General features: G+C 47.8%; 1 protein-coding gene across 5 annotated transcripts in view; it reads right to left on the bottom strand.

Moving 5' to 3' along the window:
* The window catches only part of LOC101945592 (adenylate cyclase type 10-like), a 105,721-nt gene that overhangs the window by 47,215 nt on the left and 41,067 nt on the right, over nucleotides 1–17,439 (bottom strand). For 3 of the 5 annotated variants that reach the window (XM_065594219.1, XM_065594220.1, XM_065594217.1), the window contains exons 6-15: nucleotides 12,087–12,292; nucleotides 10,357–10,453; nucleotides 9,222–9,310; nucleotides 8,332–8,523; nucleotides 7,860–7,981; nucleotides 5,804–5,880; nucleotides 5,422–5,611; nucleotides 4,819–4,874; nucleotides 3,189–3,342; nucleotides 1,268–1,460 (exon numbers count right to left, since the gene is read on the bottom strand). In XM_065594219.1, the coding sequence (XP_065450291.1) occupies nucleotides 1,268–1,460; nucleotides 3,189–3,342; nucleotides 4,819–4,874; nucleotides 5,422–5,611; nucleotides 5,804–5,880; nucleotides 7,860–7,981; nucleotides 8,332–8,523; nucleotides 9,222–9,310; nucleotides 10,357–10,453; nucleotides 12,087–12,292 (1,376 nt within the window). Of the gene's footprint in view, nucleotides 1–1,267; nucleotides 1,461–3,188; nucleotides 3,343–4,818; nucleotides 4,875–5,421; nucleotides 5,612–5,803; nucleotides 5,881–7,859; nucleotides 7,982–8,331; nucleotides 8,524–9,221; nucleotides 9,311–10,356; nucleotides 10,454–12,086; nucleotides 12,293–16,267; nucleotides 16,412–17,439 lie in introns of all 5 variants that reach the window. The other 2 variants (XM_065594218.1, XM_065594216.1) reach the window with 1 other exon arrangement.

Here is a 17,439-nt window from a genome sequence, read left to right as displayed (position 1 = left end):
CTCTGCTTCTAGATCCTCCGTCTAAGTCCAGCTGAACAATTAAACTACCGTCTGACAGCTCTTTGGTGACCTATGTGAAATAAACTGTTGGTCTTAGTCCTGCTCTTGGTAGGACGGTGCCTACAGCAGAGGAACTATGGGTGAAATCCTGGCCCCACTGAAGTCAATGGGCATTGACTTCCCTTGTGATTCCGTTGACTCTGGTTGACTGACAGTGGACAGGCTAAAAACTGGAGGGGCTGTGATAGCTGAACTGCCCTCTCACCCAGAGAGGTGGTACTTTCAGAGCAGAGGTGGGAAGTTGTGTGTGTACAGCAGGCTCACTCCGCCATTATGGGAATTCTGTGGATAAGGAGAAGGGTTTCGTTCTCCAGGGCTGCCGAGCCTGCACATTTCACCCAGCTTCCATTTTTGAAGCCTCACCCTCCATGACACCTTTTTCCCCTTAGGCCTCTTTCGAAATTTGATGTTTCCATGCTGTGCAGTGACAGGCAGAAAAAGCAAATCTTTGAAGTGTGGAGAACAAGAAATGAACTCCCCCATTTACTTTTATGGCAACCAATGCAGCTACCAGGGCAAATCTTTCCCTCCACATTCAACTTTTCTCCACTCCTGTTCCCCTTGAAAAGTCAAATGCAACTACTCATTGGAGGGGGTCCTCTTACCATCACTGATTAGTATCCACCCATTCTCTTAACTGCTCTCGAAGTGCCCTGAGCCCCCATCTGAACCCCCAACTCCCCAAGCGCTGCCTTCGAAGTCTTTCCTGGGATGAGTAAGGGCTATTTCTTGCAATCTCACAAGTCTGTGAGGAATTGCTTCCCTTCCTTCTGTGTAGCTGCAGATGGCCGACATTCTGTGAATATCCTTTCGAATGTATAGGAACAAAGTCCAGGGTGTGTGCACAGACTAGGATTCAGGCTCACCAAACAGGTCAGCGTCATGACCGCAAGAAGGCCACTCCCAGAATAAGAGTGAGGAAGTGGGACAGGTAAGTGGATGGCATCCGATCGACAGCATCATGCCACTAATTCTTCCATGCAGATCTAGGAGCAAACATTTCTGCAACCATACCCAGCACCCTGTATATCCCAATTATAATGACGGTGTTGAATTTCATGAGCATTCACACCTTTGAGCCAGTGTGCAATTTCAGGGTAAGAATAAAAAATGCTGAGATGCTGAATTGGTGTGAAGCCAGGTAAATAACAGAACCCAATTCCACAGACATGCTTTTCCCCCAGAGAGTGAGGGCTTTCTCCATTACCTTGACAAGAAAGATGTTATTCAGGAGGCAATAATAGGACTCTTCTACCACATCTCGGAGTTTGTCTTGGAGGATTTTCTGTCTTTCAGCATCAGATTTACAGGCCTCAATCCCCAGAAACATGGCCATGAGTGTCTGGATGACAAAAAAATTCTGCTGCACATTTATCTTCGTCAGCTCCATAGCAATAACCCTGCATGGTGAAAATGAAGAGAAATTATAAGGAAGTTCTAATGGGGAGTCAAGAAGAGCCAGGACATTCTGAGAAAGAATTACAGAAACACAAACCTACCACTTACCACATGGACATTTAGACACATAGAAAAAACTTCCAAATGAAGGAGAAATAATGGAACCAGGGTTCTTCAGCACTTTCTGATCGACCTCCAAGTCAACTACAAGACATTTCAGCCCCTGATTTTCTTTATGGATAAATGGCTGAGGATCAGCAAAGGATTTGAGCAATGTCTCCTGGTCTCTGTTTCCGCCATGGCTGGTACAAAGCATCCTAACCCCAGAGCTCAGCCTCTCCATTTTTCGCTTTTGTTTGTGGGACACAAAAGATTAACAGCCTTGAACTGATCTCCAACCACCTTTTCTAACCACACCCCTTAGGTTACTGTCAGCGTCCAGACTGATCAGTCTGTTTATTGTCTTCTGGAGAACACACCCTTGTCAAAAGCACCTGGCTGCTTTCAGTTCAGTTCCATGCATTCCCCTGGACTCTAAAGTCATCCTGCATTGAAAGACATGCAACTAGACATACCCGTGAGCATCCATCCCATTAGAGCCGCTCTCATTGCCCTATCGCATGCATCCAAAAATGCCTTTTCTTAGTGATGGACCATCTCCCAGCCCTTCACTAATGACCTTTTTAAAGTTTGTCCATTTCTCTTGGGGAAAAAACCCCGCACACTTATGAGCTTTCATCCACAGTTCAAAAGTTGCATTAGCCCACAAAAAGCTGAACAAAACCTTTTGAAATTTCAACATTTTTAATGTTGAAATTTGAAAGGTAAAAAAGGACTTTTTTTTGTTAATATTGTCAATTTTCATGGAAATCTTTCCCCAGCTTTCAACCAAGTATTGAGCTGATCAAAATATTTCAAATTTTGAATTTTCAAATTAAATGGGGGGGAAATGAGGGGAGACTTAATAAAACAAATTTGCAAAATGCCCCCAATTTATTTTTTAGCAGCTCTCCCATCTACACTGTCTTGCTAGACATGTTTCCTCTTTAGCATCTCAGTCGAATGGCACTGAAACATGAATCTGACTTGATTTGGGTCAAGGAATCTCTCATAGGATGGATGGGAGAGCCATCTCTTTTTGATGCGTTTTCATGCCCTGCTAGTTTTGAGGTTCCCAGAAATCACACTTCCCATATGTTGCCAGAAAACAGATGGACGGCTATTCCTCCGGATTCATGGGAGGTGGATAGCTCAACAAATCAACTGGACAAGAAGCCACAGTTAATCAAAGAGCAGGTGAGGTTAATCCTTTGAATCACGAAAGGACCCATCCAACCCTAAGTGAATCTTTCAGATTGCCTCATTTATTAAATGACGAATCAGAGCAGCAGGCTGGCATTGATAGGGACGATTGGACCACTGGTTGTTTCATCGCCCCTGTGACTGTGCTGGCTATTTCTGTACGTGAAATAATAGTTGTACTACAGGAGGAAGTTACTAAAAGCTCCTCTCCCCCAGGCAGGGCTCATTTAAGCCATTAGAGGTCAGCTTTCAGCCAATTAGCCAGGCATTTGGCCATCTCAATCTGTGCCAGCCTCACACAGCCTCCATACCATTTGGCATTATTGCAATCTCTGGAGGAATGTTGCAGCGCAGGATCACGATGCAAGGGCAGAGGTGTGTGGGGCACAGGGGGGCAGGTGTATCAAAGTGAAGTTAAAGACACTTACTTGTGGCCAGCCTCCTGGCCTAAGTAGGCAATTTCAGCAAGTAACTTGCTCTTTCCATAGCCCATAAGGCCTTCATATATTATGACGTGGCCTACTGTAGACCCCACAAATCCTTTCAACGAAGTGTTATAGATTTCAAGCTCTTTTTCCCGACCTAAGAAACATGGAGTGACTTTAAGAAAGCAAAGACCAATGCACGTCCCTTTCCCTCTTTGCTTAGCAGTGGCAGCATGTCTCCACCCATATCGGAAATGCATACATAAGTCACTGGTTCATTTCCACCTCTGCTGCAATCCTTATCTATCCCTTTCTCCCCACTCATTTTGATAATTGCAGCTCCCCTCTCTAGCATATTCCCAAACCCGACTGTCCAGATTCCAGCACACCGCTGCTACCCTCCCCACCACACACACAAAGAAGTGTGACCACATTATTCCTATCGCCACACAACCACTTGTTCATTCCAATACCCGGTGTCACTCTTCAGATTTGTATCCAGTCTCCTTTACACACCCTGAGCTACATTCACTGGAGCTGGCACAGGGAAGTATAATTTACATCTCTCCTTATCAGCCGGCCAACCAGGAGATTCGTCAGCTCCTACAGGGCAACAGGATTCAAATTTAGAGATGCGGTGGGGCTCACCTGGTATTTATCTCATAGAAATGGAAGGGACCTTGAAGGTCATCAAGTCCAGTCCCCTGCCTTCACTAGCAGGACAAAGTACTGTCCCTGACAGGTAGGTGGGTTTTTTTGTTTGTTTTTGGTTGTTTTTTCCCCAGATCCCTAAATGGCCCCCTCAAGGATTGAGCTCACAACCCTGGGTTTAGCAAGCCAATGCTCAAACCACTGAGCTATCCCTCCCCCTATTGGAGGTATTGGGGTGCTGGAATCTAGCATTTTGTTTCAACCCCATTTGTCAGTAAAGTGAAAAGATGCTAATCAAAGACAAAAAGGGAGTGAATATGAGGGGTAAGAATGTGCATGTATGCCTTCGAGACAAGGTGGTGAGTATGAGGAATATCTTTATTGGATCAACTTTGGCTAGTGGAAGAGACAAGCTTTCAAGTCTCACAGAGCTACTCGTCAGGTCTGGGGAAGGTAACCAGAGTGTCACAGCTACACACAGATGGTTAAGTGTAAGGAGATCACACATGTTGCCTGAGACCACTTAAAATGAAGTGGGCAGTTAACACCTCTGCTGGAAAGTTTGTTTCTTCCACCAACAGGAACTAGTCCAATAAAAGCTATTCTCTCACCCACCTTGTCTCTCTCCTCTCCTGGGAGCAATACGGCTACAACAACACGGCAAACATGTATTCCATTCTCTTGTCTGACCATGGATAGATCCTGCGGTCCATAGCACCATATAAGACCTGCAGGATCAGGCACCACAATGTCAGTGTAAAGGCCCTGTATCTTTAAGAGCATCCCGAGCACATCTCAGAGCTTTACATTTCTGAATGATCCCAATGGTCAGTCACTTAATATCCTCAAGTAGTGGGTCCCCCTCAGACATTTCCCCCCACATCCATCGCTTCCTTGGGCATCCTCTTCCCAGCAGCAACAACTGCTCCACCGGTTCCGAATGACAAACCAACTGGAGTTCCGAAGAGCTCTGTCCACCTACCCAGTAAGTGGTAATACTCAGACCTCTCCTTGGTGAGATACGCTTGGCCAATCATTCTGCAAGGAGGAAGAGAAAGGAAAGCTGCAGTCAAAGAGCGAAAATACTCCTGGTCAGACTGAGTGGGGGCGCAGCTGGGCTGCCCACTCTCTCTGAATCCAAGCACTGCTTCCAAGAACGGTTTCATTATTCTTAGCCTCCTGCCCCCAGACGCTCAAGTTGAGCTGGAGTGAAGTAGTGTCATGGGGTTTCCCTTCAGAAGAGCGCTAAAGGAACATCAAGTGAAGTGTGAGGCTTCAGCTAACCTAACAGGCGGGTGTGTGCTCTGTCTCTTTGGAGGCCGTGAGCGTAAAGTGAGAGGGACTGGATGCTGCAGGGAGACGTTTCTGGGGAACTTGGCAGCTGGGACTCACTGATTGTTCCTGGCAAGCCCACATTTAGACTGGCAGAGTCTTGAGGAGTTTGCTGGCAAGGCAGACAGACTGGTGTGTCAGGGACCTGCCACACAGCTTAGCAGCCCCAAAGCTCTTGCTCTTGCTAAGGCAGGTGGTAACAGTGGCTCACGGTTCTGAGGGTTCTGAGCATGACGTCCCAGGGGACACTTACGGTTTCTCACTGATGCCAAGATACTGATAGACCACGCCGGGATTCACAACTCCTTTCATCTCAGCCTGGGGGAGCTCTTCAAAGAAGCAATGAGGCAGCCTGGAGTTGGCATAGGTCACTGCATCACAGGACACTAACCCCGGATAATACATCATCATCCGGGCAGCGAGATTCACCTTCTGGCCAATGACTGTGTGGTGGAGAGAGCAAGAAAATGGGCACTGAAAAGTTAACTGAGCTCCCGCTCATCCTCCTGTGAACAGCTCCATATGTATCCATGCATACATACCCCTCCACCAGCAAAAATACGCAGCCTACACACACGCTCTGTGGGTACCCAGGGGATACCAACCATGCACAGGACCAGAGAAACAGACTGTACCTGTGTATTCGTGCCTTGCATGATGGCCAACTATTCCGCAGAACACTGACCCGCCGGTAACCCCGATGGAAACTATCCTAGCAAGCAATGAGAGCAACATGGAGTCAGCAATCCCAAATGTCCAGTCCCTCTTGCCACATCTGCTCATGCACCCTCTCCCCACCCCCACTCCTGTAGTGCTAATTTGTATTGACTATCCCCACATCAGCCAGCTAGGTCTCCCAACAGCCTGTGTGCAGCTCTGTGTGTGCGCGAAAGGGATGGAGAAGAGGGCAAGGAGCTTCCCTCACGCACGTCCCCATGTAATGACAGTTCTTGTGCTTCCCGGAGTGCAGAATGCCATGAGCTGGCATTGCTGTTGGAACTAGCCTCCCCAGAGAGATGGGCCACAGCCCCACCTGCTCTCCACCCCAGCTAGCAGAGCTGACTCCAGGCCAAAGGGAGCCCATGTCCATCCTTTGCAAGTGTGCCACAGAGGCCGCATTCCTTAGGCAACTCCACAGGCACGTCGTCTCTTTGACCTCCCCATGGGTGGTGAGTCCCTGTTCTCCCTGTAATGCAAAGCCACAACTGAACCCTCATTTCCTGCTGTGGAACTGGAGGTGAAGCCCTGGCTGAAAGTTCAGGGAAGTATTCACATTTTCTGAACACATTCATCTGCCCACAGTAGAAATCCTGCGTGCTTAAAATGCTTCCATGGGTGGGGGAGTGGTGAGATGGGTGTAGAGTTTCAGCCCTCCCACCTCGCATCGTCCAGCTGTCCAGTCTGTTATACCACACCCACTGCTATGGTATGCGTATGCCTCCCGTATTTATAATGGGTGCACACAGCAAAAAACTGCTTAACTGTAATTGTCCCTGGACACTGATCTCGCAGGGTACTCACACCTGGAATTTAATTCTCTCACGTGTGACTGGTTGAATTTCCCTGGCTCTTCATGGTTTGCATGCCCCTTAAAAGGAGTGGCTACTGGGCAAAGCACAAGACACACACACCCCTTACTGGCTATCACGCACTATTCACGGCTGAATATAAATGCTGCCCTCTGAGTGTGCCAGTCTGAATTCTCCTTGCTGGAGAGTCAGGAGCTGGAGGAACGTCCCAGCAGAAAAAGGGAGTCAGGTTACACAAAAACTTAACAAGGTTAGTGCCAGTGGTGTAAAAAGGGAGTGGAGTTTGGATTGGTTTTGACATTTATAGACACAAAAGGGGACAAAGGCTCTGGTCCCACAAACATGCAGGAGTTTTATTTGAAGCCTCGGTGAAGTCAGCAGTGCCTGCGTGCCAAGCCACAGGCCTCAAAAATTCAGCAACCAGACCAGAGCATGCTGGAAGATAGCAGAGGGTGAAGGGCTCTCTCCAAGCACTGCTGGAGTCCTGCTGGCTGACAGGCCTCGGGGTCCCCTTCAGCAGGGAGCTCCTCCACCGACTGCAGTCAAGAAGGACTTGATGGGTCCTTCAGAGGCCAATGGGATGGGGGGGTGACAGTCAATAGGGGTTTGGCTCATGCTCTTTGTCCTGTTACCAATGCTCTCAAGGGGAAAAATGCCTTTAGAGATCAAAGAATTGGCCATTCTCACGCCAATGGAGCTGAGAATCCTGCCCAGCTGGTGTCGTTAGTCTTTTACTCTCTCTTTTCTGCAGGGACTGGACTTGTGGGTTGGAGTTTCTTGGGCTGTTGTGGGAGAGGTCAGTGAAGGTGGTTGGCTTTGCATTTTGCTCTGAATGATGCTGAGGTTCACGGTCATCCTGAGCAGGTTCCAGATTCATGGCCAGTCACCACAAAAGCGCCATCAGCCGCACCCACCAGTATCACCTCTGAGGCTGAGGTTCTACTGCTCCAGTGGCACATAGCTGTCTTAGGAGGTCTGGGTCATGTAGAGTGAGGGGGAGCCCAGGGAAACTGGACTAATCCCAAATTTTGTCTCCCAGCTGTCATGTCACTGCCTCCTGCCCACTAGGGGGGCCCTCCTGTTGGGACGAGGGAGTTTCGATGACAAACAAGCCCATTAGCACTCCTGTAGGCAACATGGAGAACTGCACCTTCCTGCTTACTTTATTTCCATGGACGTCTTAGAACAGAAGTTGAAGATTTTAAGTGCGCTGTCCAAGGCGTGGGCGCTCTCGTCAGCCTGCTTATCCCCCGGGAGCCCGAACACACACAGGAATGTGCAGCCCTGCCAGGGAGAGGAAAGAAAACACCAGAGGGGTGAGGGTTTTTTCCAAAGAGCAAATCAGTATCAATGTCTGTGGCAAACAGTTCCACTGTGCTCCCACCCACCCTGCTAGAGTAGTGCTGTCATACAGTACCCCCAAAATGCTCTGGGAGACCCCACCACCGCCTCAGACTCAGTCTCTTCAGCACCAAGCTTTTTATCATTCCTCCTGATCCCTGCCCTCCTCCTCCCTTCTCTATCCCTAATGACAGTGCCACTGTCCCTCCTGCCTCCTACTAGTCCCGGAGTCTCAGGGGAATGTTTGCCAGCTCCAGCTGCCCAACTGGAATGGCCTTGAAGCTCTGACCCACTTTGTCAAACATAAAGACTTTGTTGATTTTGCCGCTGAAGACGTGGATGAGGTTTGAGATCTTCACACTGACATCGTGGATGACCTTGCACAGATCCAAGGTACTGACGCTTTTGTCAAACTGCAGGTTCACAAAGACAATTGTGACCGGCCGAAGCTCAGATAAATATTCTAGAGGCTGGTTGTCGTCGATCTGAAAGAGAAGAGCCAGATGGACTCAACAGTCCGTACTGCTGGTGAGCGGGAAGCATTCACTACTTCAGACACCCCTCCTCCAGCGGGGCTGACTCTGCTCTCAGCTACAGGTGCTAACTCCACGAGGGCAAAGATGTCTGATCAGCTATTGCCATAGGAAGGAGGGGGCCCCCATCAATGGGAAGCACTCTCCAGTCTCAGGACGCTGATCCTTTCAGCACAGGACTGGGAAATGAGGCTAGGCACCAAGGGGATAAAGGGGGAGATAGCTGAGCAGAGCCTGTCAATGTGACTTTGCTACAACCCAGGTCTCCCCATAAACTTTAAAATTTTAAACAGAACAAAGGAAAAGCTTTTTCATACACCTTACAATTAGCCTGTGGAACACATTGCCTGCAGTCAAGAACTCGGCAGATTTCAAAAAATTATGACAACATCCAGTGTTATAATAGTAAGGATCTTTTTAAATAAAACCCAATAGTTTTGGAAGGGATCTAAACCCTCATGCCTCAGGTCATAAACCAAGGGAGGGGGAAGGAAAAAACTTTCCACGTGAACAAGTTGATCCACAACTACCCACTGCAGGGTTTCTTGTATTTTCCTCTGTAGCATCAGGAGAACCTCAGAAAAATTCTAGCTGTGTGAAGCACAGACCGTCAAGCCAAAAAATAAAATTCTGTGATGTTACTGCAGTACCTTCTTCAGAATGTTTCTCATCACATACTTCCGGAGGGACTTCTCCAACTCATCATTAGGAGACAATGTGGAGGTTGCTCGGAGGATACCTAGGGGAGGAAATTCAATGCTTTCAAGAGCAGAAGGAAGACTTGTGGTTAAACCGTAGGGTTTTATTCCTGGCTTTGCTCAAGGGCAGACTTTTACCAGTAGGGACTGGACAGTGCCTGGATGGGGTTGGAGATTCTTGTCTAACCTATTTCACTTACAATCTTGAAAATGCAAATCACAGTTCCATAGGCACCGAGTTTCTAATCTGCCGGGGGGGGGTTCCCCCCGGCTCCCTGCAGGCCCCACCCTCACTCCACCCTTTCCCCCAAGGCCCAAGCTCTGCCCTGCTTCTTCCCACCCCCGCTCCGCCCCACCCCGCCTCTTCCCTGCCCCTTCCCACCCCTTCTCTGCCCAGTTCCATCCCTCCCCCAAGCACACTGCACCCTTTCTCCTCCTCCCTCTCCCCCAGTGCCTCCTGACACAGCGAAACAGCTGATCCGTGGTAGGCGCTGGGAGGGAGGGGGAGGCGCTGATCGGTGGGGCCCACCGGTGGGCAGAAGGGACTGGGGGGAGGGGGAGGATCTGGTAGGGGGGCTGCCAGTGGGTGCTCAGCACCCACCATTTTTTTCCCGTGGGTGCTCCAGCCCCAGAGCACCCACGGAGTCAGTGCCTATGCACAGTTGGGATTTTCTATTAGAAAATTCCTTGTGTGCTTATATCAGCACCACTGAAAGCTTGCTCACCCAGAAAGACTGTAGGCACTGAGCAGGGTTCCCTATAGTGTCTCTTCTTGCCAGCCAGGGGTCTCCATAGAGCTGACACAGAAAGTAGGGAGAGGGTCTCTTCTCCTCCACAGTCAGCGTAGCCCTTGCCGGTGCCCAGACAGGTTGAAGCCAGCAGGGGGGAGAAGGAGTTGAAATGCAGCTGGCTGCCTCGGGATTTTGGTGGCAGGGAATGGAGGAGGACACAGGAACTCAAAGGGGTACAGGGCAGGGGCCCCCATGTGCAGTCCATTCACCCTCTCACATTTACACTGACGGAAAACAAAGGACTCTCAGCCTGCCGTCTCCCTGGGGTCAACACAGTAGAAGGAAGAGGCACTCACTGTTATTTTCACCCGTGGGGTAGTGCTGTAGGTATTTGGTACATTTCCAGAAGAACTCGTCGAACTCAATCTCAGAGATGTTCTTTATGTATCTAGCCTAAAGGCACACAGAATTAAAGGCGTCTGTCAGCTTCCACAAGCCTAGTGCAGAATTATTCAATAAAACGCACTCCCATCCTTCACTGTCACCTCCATCATCAACCTCCCTGTCAACTGAATGGAGGACACAGCAGTAATCAGAAAAGATTTTTGGGCTGGAGCAAAACAAGTGACGACGCTCCCAACGAATGCAACAAAAAGATTCTGCAGCCTCCAAAGCTGGGGTGAAAAGCCTTCCAATTCCACCATCTGTCTCCTGCTGGGTATCTGTGCAAGCCCCCAGTCCTGCAAATGCTTACATACGTGCTTCACTTGAAGCACCTGATTGGCCCCACTGATTTCAATGGGCTTACTCAGATGCAGGTGCAGAACTGAAGCCCAGCTTCTTCTCATGACACCTGTCACTGAACTATCTCAGTGCCTCCAGAAAGATACTAACTAAAATCACAATAGGCCCACGGTCTGATTCTCCTCCCCATTCTCACAGCTGCTCTCCAAGAACTGATGCAAGGTGTAAGAGGGGGGTGCTCAAAATACCTGGTGGGCTGCAGGTAGCAGTGCTCCCACTTCCACTCCCTGGCAGGTTGGTCGTATTTTCAGAGTTTAAAGCGGGGACACCAGGATTGGCGAGGGGGATGGATCAGGGAATTGGGTGTTATCCTGTCAGGATGAGTACTTGGGGCCTTTTACAGGAAAAGGCAGGGCAAGTGAGAACAGTATTTACCCTTCTGTGACCCCTTTCTTGTTCTCTCCTAGCCCTAATATCTCCCATTCCAATCTAGCTGTACCCTACCACCCCCCGACCACCCCCTCCACAGTCACTGATTCACCCACACCCTCAACCGACTCCATCAACCTTCCCACTCAACTCTTCCCTCAGCTCCCCACCTGCTGAGAAACACGCCCGACAAACATACCCTTTCCTCCAGGCTGAGATCCTCCCTCTTCCTAACAGACCTCCACAGCTCAGGCCCACACCCTCAGCTCTGAGCCCTGGCCACCAGACAGCCACAGGCTCAGAATGCCCCCACACATCCCTCCAGGTCTAGCAAATCCATCCCCAGGCTCCAAAATCTTCCCCCTCCTACCTGACACCCATCACCACCAATCTCAGATGCCCCACAGGTCGGAACCCTGCCCCCTGCTCAGAAAGCTCTGGTATTCGCTGCTCTGCACCTCCTCCCTCTGCCACTTGCATCCCTTCTCTTGCAGAGACTCTTGCAGGGGCTGGAGGCTGCAGGGAGCATGGGTAAAGAGCCCCATACTCTGGCTCTGTCCCCTGCACTACAGCAGCTACACTACCCAGTTCTGAGATCACTGGTGGGGCTTACCCCCCTTATTCCCTAACGACCAGCCACTCCTGGCAAGAGGAAGCCAAAGTTAAGTCCACATTCTACTATGCCTTCTTACTTCATCACCACTTTCAACTTTCGCATCACCATCCCTCTCGGCCCCCTCTGCCCAGCTGGTCCATTGGATACAGGCCCAATAACAGATATACACACAAGCATACGTGTGAGGTTGCATCCAGCAGAAGACAATGGGGCACGTAAACACACCCCAGCCTAGATAACAAAGCAATACACACGCCACTGGTTATGAACAATTGTTGCACACTCCACATTGCCCACCTTAACAGATCTTTGATCTTTAATTGTTTCTATTTCTATCATGTTCCTGTTACAGAGTTCCCAGCAGTTCGGCGATAGAATAACCTCGCTTGCTTTTGCTAGGTTTTGGGCCAACCGAACTTCATCCACTGCTCGGCCAAGTACCAGAAAATATTGGTGCTTATTGTCTCCAACAACAACTTTGGAGATGTGACCTGCAGATAGCCCTGACAAGAGAAACAAGATGGTTATGGAGGGCATTTTTACTTTACCATTTGTAATATATGTATCTCAATGATCTTAGAAGCGGATTTTGAAGGCCAACCTATTTTTTGGGGGGTGGGAGGTTTGGATCAGTTCTTGACAATATGTGATATTTATTCCAGGAATCTGAGGATTTCTAGAACAACACTCTCCAATGAATTAAACAGCATGTCAGTTAATAAATAATAATAATGCACACATAATTATAAGGGTCACACGGTAGCATCTGTTATATAAGGTTACAAATTGGTTTCCATTATAACAATCTGTTTATATCTGAAGAAGAAAGCAGTGTGCTGTAATCTTGGGCTCCCATTCAGACAATATCTGGATCTATGAGATTTGTAACAAGCTATGTTACTCTCTGTGACGTTGCAGTCTATATGGTTTTATAAAAATATGTTAATGAGTGAATATAATGTAATTGGAATATGCTTCATGCAAAAGGCCTCTTGTAAGGTATCATTACAAAGCTTATAATCTACTGAGTGTGATCATCCTATTTGTATAAATGTACCACTCTTGTATCTGAAACTAGAAATATGAAATATAACTCTGAGGGCCTATTGTAATTATGTAAAGTGTGGGCCATTAATAGTGGTTTGGAATCTTGATGACTCCCATTAACCAGGACAATTGACTGCAGATGGCTGTGTTTTACCTGTAAGTCTTATTGTATACGTGTGTGCTGGCAAGTGGGCAATGAAGTCTTGCAGTGACATGTGATCATGTCACCTGAACTGGAATCCATCTTTAACCTGGTGTCTTTCCATTGAGAAGGAGGGGGTGGGAACCCGGAGAGGGACAAAGGATTCCCGCCTTATGCAAAAGATATATAAAAGGGTGGAACAGAACAAAGTGGAGGAGCCATCATGAAGAATCCCTTAGCTACCACCTGAGCTGAAACAAGAGCTGTACCAGGGGAAAGAATTGTGCCCAGGCCTGGAAAGTGTCCAGTCTGAGGAAAAAACTTACTGAAGCATCTCTAAGGGTGAGATTATCTGTATTCAGTTGGATTAGACATAGATTTGCACATTTTATTTTATTTTGCTTGGTGACTTTGTTCTGTCTGTTACTACTTGGAGCCACTTAAATCCTACTTTTTGTATTTAATAAAATCACTTTTTACTTATGAATTAACTCAGAGTATGTATTAATACCTGAGGGAGCAAACGACTGTGCATATCTCTCTATCAGTGTTATAGAGGGCGAACAATTTATGAGTTTACCCTGCTTAAGCTTTATACAGGGTAAAACGGATTTATTTGGGTTTAGACCCCATTGGGAGTTGGGCATCTGAGTGCTAAAGACAGGAACACTTCTGTTAGCTGCCTTCAGGTAAACCTGCAGCTTTGGGGCAAGTAATTCAGATCCTGGGTCTTTGCTGGAGCAGACGGGAGTGTCTGGCTCAGCAAGACAGGGTGCTGGGATCCCGAGTTGGCAGGGAAAGCAGGGGTAGAGGTAGTCTTGGCACATCGGGTGGCAGCTCCCAAGGGGGTTTCTGTGATCCAACCCTTCACACTCTCAAATTGGGCTTGTCAGCCATAGGTGGATTCATCAGGCACTGACTAGACCTCTTACGCGTACACCATGATCCAGTGGATCAACAATTGCCTATTATTATACCTGATCATAAGTTTCCACCAAGTTCATCTCTTTGCCAATGAGTAATTTATTTCAAATATGGAGCATAATGTTTACACTCTTCTCATTTAAAATAATTGTCCCCATGCTTTTTTCTTCACAGACAGATCACTCAAAAACAACTGGAACTTGGTACTTGGCATGTAGCAAGTGCCCACATCATGAACAAGTTTGAGAAACATTGGCTGGATAGCAATAAAGTGATATGCAATTCAATAATCCCTTCTGAACCGGCTCAGTGCAGCATCTACTAAGACTTTGAGTTGAACTCAGTAAAAGCACTCTCTCATTTGGGACATCACTGTACATTCTGTCTGTGTGGTCTAACCAGGGGGCCAGCAAGCAGAAGGATTTTGCTCTCAGTCTGCTGCTGCTGGGAGTTTGCGTGAAGGGAGCTTGTAAATGTCTGCTTGAAAACACACACAGAAAAAACATCCAGATGTAATCTAAAACTCCCCAGCTTAATATAAGGAAATGGCAAAAGAGCAAGTTGCTGAAGATCCCAAACTTAGGTGGCTTTACATTCCTTTGCCAAACAGAAAGGAACAGAGGTACCGTGAAGGCACTTCCCACAACCCTAATGGCTAGCAACTTCCTGTTGCTTTCCATGGATGTGAAATACTCAGAAGTAGACCTGGTAAATAAAGGGGGTACTCTTTCCACTGACCATTTCAATTCAAACAAAAAAGAAATAATTTTCATCTAAATTTTCCATTAAAAATGTTGATTTTCAGCAGAAATTCAAATGCTGAAATACTTTGGCTGAAAACAAAACAAAAAGATGGATTTGGAAATACTGCCACTTTATTTATGGGAGTTGTCGTTCTGATGCCTCAAGCTCCCATTATTCTCTATAGGTTGGGCTCTCTAGTTCGACTACTAGTACCAGAGGGGTGGCCGTGTTAGTCTGGATCTGTAAAAAGCAACAGAGGGTCCTGTGGCACTTTTAAGACTAACAGATGTGTTGGAGCATAAGCTTTCATGGGTGAATGCCCACTTTGTCAGACGCAAGATCTGACGAAGTAGGTATTCACCCACGAAAGCTTATGGTTCAATACATCCGTTAGTCTTAAAGGTGCCACAGGACTCTCTGTTAGTTAGACTTCATCACCCATGATGCTTCTTAATGTCCTCTCTTAGTGAGGGGAAGTGGTTAATAATCGGAGGAGTCTTTGTTCATTGTGTACAATGGGAGATGTAGTCCAGCTAGGGAGGACATTAGATGACCAAAATACAATTCCCATGAGGCACTGTGGCAGGATTTCTAAATCGAAATATTTCAGTTTTCAGCTGTTTGGGGTTTTTTGATGGAAAATTGAAATTTTCCATGGAAAACAGACACTCTTCATAACAAAAATTGCTTAGTAGAAAACCCAATTTTCCGTTGAAAAACAGTTTTGATGGAATTTTGTCCATGAGTCCTAGTCAGAAGCTATTCAGAGACAGTCATAGCTCTGTAAAAATAAACTAGGTACAGTCAGCACCGATGAAAGGTGCCAGACTGGCACCAATAAATTGTAGTTGTTTATTCACATAATAGATACAGAATGGCCAGCTCTAGGACCAACTGCCCCAAACTGCCTCCCTAAGGTACTTCAGTAGTTTGATCCCCAAGGCCCATTCAGTCCTTGGCTTCTCCGATGAGACTGTTGTTTCTAAATGTAAGGATGGTTTACGTGTCACAGATATATGTCTGCTATGAACTAAAACAAGACCTGCAATGCATTTCACATGAGCCAGCAAGCAATCAGATAGGAACGAGTCTTGGTCACCACTTCCACAGGCTCAATTTGAACCAGCAACTTAGAGGTGAAATGTTCTTTATTCCAGTCCCCAAAATTCTCTCCTCTCTGACCAGAAATACATTTTCCCTACCACAGAAGCGGCTTTTCCCATGCAGCTGCCGAAAAGGATGCAACTGATCAGATCACTGAGCAATTAACATCTTTTACAGACTCCTGGCACACTAGAAATTGAACGAGATTTGGGCAGGGTGTTTCTCAGCGGCATATCTTGGGAGCAAGGGGAGTGGGGGCTCATGTGACTGTCCACTCAGGAAGCAGAATTGCTTACTGGTTAGGGCAAGGAACTGGCAGTGAGGAGTCCTGAATGCTCATCCCATCTCCACCACCAACTCACTGTGTGACCTGGGGCAAGATATTTCATCTCCATTTGCCTCTGCTTCCCCCCCTGCACAATGGGGCGAATGCTTCCTATTCACTTTTGTAAAGTGCTTTGGGAATGTGCTCTCTAGTGACTGCAAAGTACTGTTATTCCATTAGTAGCCATAGTACCTATCTTCACTTGGAGCTTCAGACCCACTTCAGTTTCACGAACCCCATACTCTTTCTGGATCCTCAGGCTACATTTCAGCGCCAATGTAATGATATCGCTCATCTGGCTTTGTTGCACTCTCCACAGTGCTAGCAGTGCATCCCCTGGGGAAGGCAGAGTGACAGAGACTTATGGGATACATGCTCTTCTTGTTTCTAAAGTGCTGACAAAGCCACTTGGCTTTTCAGCAAGCCACAGCAGATCTACCTGTACCTGCCCAGCACTCTGACCCACAGAGAGATTGCTCACTAACCACCCCAAACTCCTTAGCACCTCCTGGCTGTGAACAGACCAACCCCTCTATGCTTCTAGCAGCTGTCGGTTGTGACTACCTCTTCCCACTCAGGGTATGTCTACACTACGAAATTAGGTCGAATTGATAGAAGCTGGTTTTATAGAAATCGGTTGTATACAACTGATTGTGTGTGTCCCCACATAAAATGCTCTAAGTGCATTAAGTCGGCAGACTACGTCCACAGTACTGAGGCTAGCGTCGTCTTCCGGAGTGTTGCACTATGGGTAGCTATCCCACAGTTCCCGCAGTCTCCGCCGCCCATTGGAATTCTGGGTTGAGATCCCAATGCCTGAATGACGCAAAACAGTTTCGCGGGGGGGGGGGGGGGGGGGGGTTCTGGGTACATGTCATCAGGCCCCTCCCCCTCCGTCAGAGCAACAGCAGACAATCGATTCGCGCCTTTTTACCTGGGTTACCTGTGCAGACAACATACCACGCCAAGCATGGAGCCCGCTCTGCTCAGCTCAGCTCACCGCCACCATATGTCCTCTGGGTGCCGGCAGACATGGTACTGCATTGCTACACAGCAGCAGCTAATTGCCTTTTGGCAGTAGATGGTGCAGTATGACTGGTAGGCTTCATCGGCTATCTGGGTGCTGGCAGACGTGGGGCTGGCAGATGTGGGGCTGCATTGCTACACAGCAGCAGCCCCTTGCCTTTTGGCAGTAGATGGTGTATGATGACTGGTATCCGTCGTCGTCATACTGCAGTTCGATCAGATGATGGCTGAAACTCCGAATGTCCCCCAGTCATATTCTGCTGCCTTCCCAATGATGATGGCGGCTATCAGTCGTAGTATGCTATTTTCTGCCAAGCGCCCAGTATTTTCTGCCAAGC

The sequence above is a fragment of the Chrysemys picta genome, chromosome 4 (genome assembly GCF_011386835.1).
Source record: "Chrysemys picta bellii isolate R12L10 chromosome 4, ASM1138683v2, whole genome shotgun sequence".
Taxonomy (NCBI): domain Eukaryota; kingdom Metazoa; phylum Chordata; order Testudines; family Emydidae; genus Chrysemys; species Chrysemys picta.
Note: the sequence above shows the minus strand (reverse complement) of the source record. Positions and strands in the feature narration are given on the sequence as shown.